Below are 9,109 nucleotides of genomic sequence, written 5' to 3' on the forward strand. Positions count from 1 at the left end.
AATTCCTGCTTTTGGTGTCACGGCTAAGAACCCACTGACAAATGCAAGACGGCAAATCAATTCCTTACTGTACTCAGCTGTCCCTTCCAGCTTATGAAATATTGCTGAATCCTTATTTCATTTCATAAATTCTACACCGGCAGGTATCAAAGGCATTGATCTTGGGTCAGAAACAACAACAACAACAACAACAACAAAAATACTCAGCTGTCCCTTCCAGCTTATGAAATATTGCTGAATCCTTATTTCATTTCATAAATTCTACACCGGCAGGTATCAAAGGCATTGATCTTGGGTCAGAAACAACAACAACAACAACAACAACAAAAACGTATGCATACTATGCTTGCTAAAACACTGAAGGTGTTTGAGCCTGGATGGAAGGGAAGGTAGACTCTTAAAGTATCAGATTGGCTTTAGGGCCAAACCATTATATTCTTGGCAGCTGATCAAAGTTAGAAGGAGGAGGGTAGTAAAATCTGTCAGGCTAGGGCTTCCCTGGTGGCGCAGCGGTTGAGAGTCCGCCTGCCGATGCGGGGGACGCGGGTTCGTGCCCTGGTCCGGGAGGATCCCACGTGCCGCGGAGCGGCTGGGCCCGTGAGCCGTGGCCGCTGAGCCTGCGCGTCCAGAGCCTGTGCTCCGCAAGGGGAGAGACCAAAACAGTGAGAGGCTCGCGTGCCGCAAAAAAAAAAAAATCTGTCAGGTTAGCCCTCGCCCGATTACAAAGAAACAGAGCCAGTTTGGATGTGAGCTGCATCCTGACCAGAGGTGGACCCTGACGGCTGTTTGGCGTGACCAGGAGGGATAGGTCATTTCCTGGTGGGGCGGAGGCTTAGGAAGGCTCTTAGTTATCCTTAAAGGGTCCCTCTCAGGAGCCCTTGCTGTTGCCAGGGGAACAGTGTTGGAGGGGCCGGTGGACAGGAACCCCTCCCAGAATGGCTCAGAGATGAATTCAGGATGCCAGGATCTGTCCGGTGATGATCTTGGGACACGTACCAAACTCAGCTGGCTGACTCCAGGCACCCCAGTGGGCTTTCCGGGCATCTGCTGTCCTGATCTTCACAGTATGTTTGGCTCTGAACCCCGGTCTTGGAAAGCTGTATTTATTCCCCGAGTCACCAGACACCACAATCTTTGGAGAAAACAGAAAGTTAGACAGAGTTGTTGCCTGTGTTGAGAAACAGAGTTCGGGTGTCTTTTCAGTTGCCCAACTGAAGTGAAAGATTCAAAGCCACACTCTCCCAATCTGGGCATGAATGTGGTACTTTACATCCTGAGAACTTGGGAGGAATGCTTAACGGAATAATGACAATGAGTGATTCTGCCATTTTCCGAGTAACCACTCCTGGGGTTGCTAGGATCATAAGTATAGATGCAGAAATGATTCAAGACCTACAGTGGGTATGAACCAACCCATGGATGGATAATGCCCCTGTAAAGGATGTTAAGAGGACCAAGTTCGACTTCCTCATCGGACAGAGGAGGATACTGAGGTCAGAGTGGTGGTGAAACTTAGAAAAGATCAACAAAAAGTACTTTGATGATCAACCTCGAGAGGAATTTTGGAAGGAGACATCATCTCCTTGACACTCCAAGGAATATTTCCTTGACCAACATGGATAGAAGAGGGAGACCCCATCCAGGGGGCTACTGGGGGGTGCCCTTATATCACTGACTGGATGGTACTCTAGGAAACCTCCATCCTCTGGTTTTTACCCCGCCCCCATCCTGTCCACCGCTGGACCAAGTTTGCAGTTGGCATGTGTCCATTGCCCAACATTGTACGCTTAAGCTACAAGGGTGATATTTTGGGTCAGAGTTGTAACTCACCAGTTGATTTCTACTGCTTCCGGTATTACTCTAGGAAAAAAAAAAACCCAAACCAAAATAGAATGTTTATTTCTCTCCATTTTGAAGGTTTTTCATAGGTCTCATCCAATCTCCCCCTTTGAGCGCAGTCAGGAAAAACTGAAACAGTCAAGGCCCAACAAAGGGTTGAGTGCCTTCTGTCCCCCCTAACCTGCAGTGGCCCCCACATAGAAGGATGGAACATGCCCACAGGAGGGAGGGTGCCCCTGTTCATGGCTCCTTCTAGAACCTCAGCTGGATATGGATCCTAATAAGAATTCAGGTGGGCTTGGAGCAGAGGTTCCTCCTTGTCTGCACTGGGTCCAGGTGGACATAGGGAGAGGGTTCCTCCTTGTCTACACTGGGTCCAGGTGGGCTTGGAGCAGACCCTGAATTTTCCCAGATGTTCACCCATTCTGAGCCCACCTCATGTGCCCCAGGTTCTCACGGTGGGTCATGGGGGTGGCTGCCAAGGTTCTTGAGGCATGGTGCCCTGCTTGGAGCAGTGTCCACTCACCTGTCTCTGGATGTCCAGCTGGTACTGGAACTCCCTGATGGACAGTGTTTTTCGGGTCCTGGGCTTCTCCCACCGGATGAGGCATTGTGATTCGTTGCAGTGCACGGTGATATTGTTGGGTGGGTTGTATTGCTCTGTAATGAGAACCCAGCAGACACCTCTAATCCAGAATGCCTCCCCTGGACCACAGAGAGGAGACCCAGTTCTGCCTTCCCAACATTGATGGTAGCTCACCAAGGTCACCGGGAGGCAGGGGTGGGTCTGAGTGTTGGCTCTTGGGGAAGGTGATCAATCATCAGGCCGCCATGTGCAGAAGGGGGGAAGTTTGGGTTCAAGAAGACCTGGGGAGACTTCCCTGGTGGCACAGTGGTTAAGAATCCACCTGCTGATGCAGGGGACACGGGTTCGAGCCCTGGTCTGGGAAGATCCCACATGCCACAGAGCAACTAAGCCCGTGAGCCACAATTACTGAGCCTGTGCTCTAGAGCCTGTGAGCCACAACTACTGAAGCCCGTGTGCCTAGAGCCCGTGTTCCACAACGAGAGAAGCCACCGCAATGAGAAGCCCATGCGCCATAACAAAGAGTAGCCCTCGCAACTAGAGAAAGCCCGCGCGCAGCAACGAAGGCCCAACACAGCCAAAAATAAATAAAATTTAAGAAAAAGAAGACCTGGGGAGGTAGGTGGTGATGGGTTTGGAGGGCAGGAGAGAGGCTAGTTTGAGATGACTTTAGCCTTAAGAGGCCTGGACTATCCTATGGGATCAGGGAGCCTGCAGGTAGAAAGAGGGGCTGGCGTTCAAGAGAAGACATTGTTTGGCACACGGGAGTATCTTCAAGAGACCAGCCTGGAGCAGAGAGCGAGAAAGAAGAGGAAGAGCTGGCAAAAAAATAGAAGAAGAAGTGAATTCACAGTGGTCCAGGATGGGTGGAGGGGCTTGGACTGTCAGATTCTAAGGAGAGAAAGAGGAGGTGGCATCTGGGTAGGTTCAACTGGGTGTACACTTGTCCTTGTAGCAGGTTACCCAAAGGGAGGGAAGGAGGGAAAGATGGGGGCTTGGAGGAATCGGGTCCACATGGAGCTAGCAAAGTCATGGTTTCCAAATGGGGGAGTTGATGCATGTCTGAAAGGGTCAAGGAACTTCAGTGTCCTTCATCATTGAACAGATGTCCAAACGGTGACCCCATGACGGTGAATGTCAGCAATCAACAGGATGGGAGTTCTGTATCTGACTGCATTTTGATGGGCGTCTGTTCCATTCTAAAAGCTGAGACTCAATTCCGTTGTTGGAACCTTTGAAGGTCTGTTTGGACAGCTTGGCTGTGTGAAGCTTCTCTTGTGACTGTGAATCTCATGGGCTCCACTTCCACATCGAGTAGATCTGATCGTCTTTAACTTTAGAGATGAGATGCTCTATCCCTAGGATACTTACACTGGATTTTCCAGCTCAGAACAAAGTAAGGGATACAACTCCTCTGGCCTACTGTTGTGATCTGGACTTAGGATTCTGCACCCAGTTCTAACGTGTGGGACTTCCCTCCGACCCTCAACACCACCAAGCAATTCTCTGACACCAGCTGGGTGCCCTACAATTCAACTCAATTCTGACACTATCTACCTGGAGGTAGCGTCAGATTCCACAGGTGAAGGGCTCAGCCCTCCCACTTCAGATGTCAATCCTAAGTCCAGGTCATCACCTGTGCTTCCAACTGACCTGCTATAGATCAAAGATTCCCCTGACCTCCTCCGTGGGTCTGATTAATTTGCAAGAGAAGCTCACAGAACTCAGGAAACATTTTACTTACTAGATCACGGTTTTACGATAAAGGGACATAACTCAGGAGCAGCCAGACAGAAGAGATGCATAGGGCAAGGCATGGGCAAAGGGTGTGGAGCTACCATGCCTGCTCTTCTCGGGTGGCTGTCTCTCTAATTTGTGGACATGTTTGATTGAGTAATTAAAGATCCTGAGATGAGGTCATTCTGGATTAGATGAGCTCTAAATCCAATGACTGGTCTCTGTATAAAAGGAAGGAAGGGAGATTTGTGATACACCAGGAAGATGGACATGTGGACAGAGATTGAAATGATGCATCCATAAGCCAAGGACTCCTGACCATCACCAGAAGCTAAGAAAGAGGGATGGGAGGAGAAGTTCTTTCAGACAGTCCAGAAGGAACCAACCCTGCCAATGCCTTGATTTTGGATTTCTGGCCTCCAGAACTGCAAGAGGATATACATTTCCATTGTTTTAAGCCTCCCAGTTGGTGGTCATTTGTTACAGCATCAACAGGAAACTTATGCAGATTTCAACGCAAATTCTGTCAGACCTACTAGGCAGTGGTTAAATCACAGGTGGTTGCTCTCACCTATTTCTTTTAACAGCAAAACCGAATCGAAGAACTGGATTCCTGTTTCTTGGCTGGTGCCGTTAACCAGGAAGTAACTGTACGAAGTTAATCCCGAGAGGTCTTGGAGGTGACATCCCACATGGGTTCCCGAGTCTTGTAGGTAATGAGGACATTCTCTTTCGATTTTTTTCCTGTAAGATTCCAAAGTGTTCAGAGAACAATCAGGCCATATTTCTTTCTTCACTGTTATTTCTCAGGGTTGTCTACATGAGGTCAACACTTACTTTGAGTCTCTTATATACAAAAAATATTGAACGTCATTGGGCGCTGCTTGGCCCTTGGCCCAGGTGCAGTTCATGAAATCCGCATTGTATATAAGACAGGAGAAGTTCTGGGCAGCTGTGCCCTCCCCACCTGGGAAGAGACAGAAACAAAATAATTTGTACATGGAGTTTAAAGAGGGATGGACCGGATGGCTTCATGGTTCAAAGAAGAATCAATACCAATTCTTCTCAAACTCTTCTCAAAAACAGAAGATACCAAAGCCAGACAAAGACGCAAGAAAAGAAAATTACAGGCCAATATCCCTAATAAGCATAGATGTAAAAATCCCCAACAAAATGTTAGCAAACCATATCCAACAGCACGTCAAAAGTCAAATTTATCCCTTGGATGTAAGAATGATTCAACATATGCAAATCAATCAACGCGATGCACCACATTAACAGAGTGAAAGAGATAAACCACATAATCATCTCAATAGATGCAGAAAAAGTGTTTGACAAAATTCAACATCAATTCAGGATAAAAACTCTCAACAAAATAGGAATATAAAGGATTTACTTCAGCACAATGAAGGCCAAATATGAAAATCCCACAGCTAATGTCATACTCAATGGAGAAAAACTGAAAGTGTTTCCTCTAAGATCCTGTACAAGACAAGGATGCCCACTCTCACCACTCCTATTTAACATAGTACCTGAAGTCCTAGCCAGAGCAATTAGACAAGAAAAAGAAATAAAGTTATTCAAATCGGAAAGAAAGAAGTAAGATGATCTCTGTTTGCAGATGATATGATCATATACGTAGAAAACCCTAAGACTAAACAAAAAAAATATATTGAAACTAATACACTTAGTAAAGTTACAGGATACAAAATCAACATACACAAATCAGTGGCATTTCCACACAGTAACAATGACATAGCTGAAACAGAAGTTAAGGAAAAAAAATCTCATTTACAATGGCAACAAAAAGAGTAAAGTACCTAGGAATACACTTAACCAAGGAGGTGGAAGGCTTGTAAGTTCAATGTTACAAGACATTGATGAGGAAAATGAAAAAAAGACACAAATAAAGGGAAAGACACCCTGTGTTAATGGACTGAAAGGATTAATAGTGTTAAAATGTCCATACTACCCAAAGTGATCTATAGATCAATGTGACCCCTATCAAAACCCCAATGACATTCTTTAAAGAGAAAGAAAAAGCAGTCCTAAAATTCGTATGGAACCACAAGACTCCAAAGAGCGAAAACCATCTTGAGCAAGAAGAACAAAGCTGGAAGTCTCATGTTGCCTGATCCCAAGATATATTACAAAGCTACAGTAATTAAAACTGTACTATGATGGCATAAAAGTAGACATAGAGACAACCGAAACAGATTAGAGAGCCCAGAAATAAATCCCCACACGTATGGTGTACTGATATTTGATAAACCTGCCAAGAACACACCAGGGAGAAATGATTAGTGTCTTTACTAAATGATGATGGGACAACTGCATATCCACATGCAGAAGAATGAAATTGGGTCCTTATCCCACACCACATACAGAAATCAAGTCAAAATGGATTAAAGACTTAAATATAAGACCCGAAACTGTAAAACTCCTAGAAGACAACATAGGGAAAGAACATCATGACATTGGTCCTGGCAATGATTTTTTGGATTTAACACCAAAAGCACAGGCAACAAAAACAAAAGTAGATAAGACCCGAAACTGTAAAACTCCTAGAAGACAACAGAGGGAAAGAACATCTTGACATTGGTCCTGGCAATGATTTTTTGGATTTAACACCAAAAGCACAGGCAACAAAAACAAAAGTAGAAAACTAGAATTGGATCAAACTAAACACTTCTGCACAGCAAAGGAAACAATCAACACAGTGGAAAGCCAACCTATGGAATGGGAGAAAATATTTGCAAACCATATGTATCTGATAAGGAGTTAATATCCAAAATACATAAAGAGTTCAAGCAACCCAATAGCAAAAAACAAATTTTAAAAAAACAAATAATCTGATTAAAAAACAGTCAAAGGATCTGAATAGACGTTTTTCCAAAGGAGACATCCAAACGTCCAACAGGTGCTTAAAAAGATGCTCAACATCACTAATTGTCAGGGAAATGCAAATTAAAACCACAATGAGGTATCACCTCACACCTGTCAGAATGGCTCTCATCAAAAAGACAAGAAATAACAAGTGTTGGCAAGGATGTGGAGAAAAGGGAACCCTCGTGCCCTGTTGGTGGGGATGTAAATTGGTGCAGCCACTATGGGAAACAGTGTGGCGATTCCCCCCCAAATTAAAAATGGAACTATCATATGATCCAGCGATCCTTTTTTTTTTTTTTCGGTACGCGGGCCTCTCACTGCTGTGGCCTCTCCCCTCGCGGAACACAGGCTCCGGACGCGCAGGCTCAGCGCCCATGGCTCACGGGCCCAGCCGCTCCGCGCCATGTGGGATCCTCCTGGACCGGGGCACGAACCTGCGTCCCCTGCATCGGCAGGTGGACTGTCAACCACTGCGCCACCAGGGAAGCCCTCCAGCGATCCTTTTTATGAGTGTATATTCCATGGAAATAAAATCTGGATCTCGAAGAGATATCTGCACCCCCATGTTCACTGCAGAATTATTCACAGAAGCCAAGATATGGAAATAAACTAAGTGTCTGTGTGGACAGATGAATGAATAAAGAAGATGTGATACACACACACACACACACACACACACACACACACACATACACACACACACACACACACACACAGAGGAATATTAGTCAGCCACGAAAGGGAGGAAATTCTGCCATTTGCAACAACATGGATGGACCTGGGGGATATTATGCTAAGTGAAATAAGTCAGACAGAGAGAGACAAATACTATATGATTCACCTATATGTGGAATCTAAAGAAAACTCACAGAAACACAGAATAGAATGGGGGTTCCAGGGGCTAGGGAGGGTGGGGGAAATGGGGGGATGTTCATCAAAAGGTACAAATATCCAGCTATAAGATGAGTAAGTTCCAGGGATCTAACGCACAACATAGTGACTATAGTTAAAATACTGGACTGTTCACTTGAAATTCACTAAGAGAGTAGATCTCCAGGGTTTTCACCACAAAACAAACAAACAAACAAAAAAACTACTTGACAGGATGGATACGTTAATAGCTCAATTGTGGTAATCATTTCACAAAGTATATGTACATCAAAACACCATATGTGGGAATTCCCTGGCCCAGGTTCAATCCCTGGTTTGGGAACTAAGATCCCACAAGCTGCACAGCATGGCCAAAAAGATTAAAAAAGAAAAAACCAAAAAAACACCAAATGTACATCTTAAATATATGCAATTCCTATGTGTCAATTCTATCTCCATATAGCAGAAAAAAGTGGGGGAATGTACCCTGATGCTCATGTGGGAAGGAGAAAATCACCACCACGTTTTCCCTACCTGGGTTCAGGTAGACCAGTGTTTCTGAAATTCGTCTTTGGTTGATATTTACTTCGACAGTGAGCGTGACTCCCCCATGGAGAGAACAGTCCTGAAAGGTGCACTGACATTCCTTGTCTTTGACCTGAAAAGATGTCACCAGTCAGTGAATTAAGAACCAGTCTTCTTTCGTTACATCCTGGTTGTTTGCTCCTACCCTGACTCTGTGATGACATCCACCTCCCGCTGTGACACCTCCCCCAGGTACCTTCTTTGGGAAGACGCCGACTAGCAGCGTTCAGAAGGTCAGAATAGAGCTCACCTTTTTTTAAAATTTATTTTATTTTATTGTATTTATTTATGTTTGGCCGCGTTGGGTCTTCGTTGCTGCGCGCAGGCTTTTCTCTAGTTGCGGTGAGCGGGGGCTACTCTTCTTTGCGGTGTGTGGGCTTCTCATGGCGGTGGCTTCTCTTGTTGTGGAGCACAGGCCCTAGGAGCGAGGGCTTCAGCAGTTGTGGCACGTAGGCTCAGTAGTTGTGGCGCACAGGCTCTAGAGCACAGGCTCAGTAGTTGTGGCGCACGGGCTTAGTTGCTCCGCGGCCTGTGGGATCTTCCCGGACCAGGGATCGAACCCGTGTCCCCTACGTTGGCAGGCGGATTCTTTTTTTTTTTTTT

At 45.6% G+C, this 9,109-nt stretch overlaps 1 protein-coding gene across 1 annotated transcript in view; it reads right to left on the minus strand.

The window, feature by feature from the left end:
- The window catches only part of CSF2RA (colony stimulating factor 2 receptor subunit alpha), a 29,702-nt gene that overhangs the window by 12,503 nt on the left and 8,090 nt on the right, over positions 1 to 9,109 (minus strand). Inside the window, exons 4-9 of the mRNA XM_007460493.1 lie at positions 8,456 to 8,579; positions 5,000 to 5,129; positions 4,734 to 4,906; positions 2,366 to 2,499; positions 1,831 to 1,860; positions 997 to 1,132 (exon numbers count right to left, since the gene is read on the minus strand). Of these exons, the coding sequence (XP_007460555.1) occupies positions 997 to 1,132; positions 1,831 to 1,860; positions 2,366 to 2,499; positions 4,734 to 4,906; positions 5,000 to 5,129; positions 8,456 to 8,579 (727 nt within the window). The remainder of the gene's footprint in view (positions 1 to 996; positions 1,133 to 1,830; positions 1,861 to 2,365; positions 2,500 to 4,733; positions 4,907 to 4,999; positions 5,130 to 8,455; positions 8,580 to 9,109) is intronic.

This window comes from Lipotes vexillifer, unplaced genomic scaffold, assembly GCF_000442215.2.
Source record: "Lipotes vexillifer unplaced genomic scaffold, Lipotes_vexillifer_v1.1 scaffold512, whole genome shotgun sequence".
In the NCBI taxonomy this organism is placed as follows: Eukaryota; Metazoa; Chordata; class Mammalia; order Artiodactyla; family Lipotidae; genus Lipotes; species Lipotes vexillifer.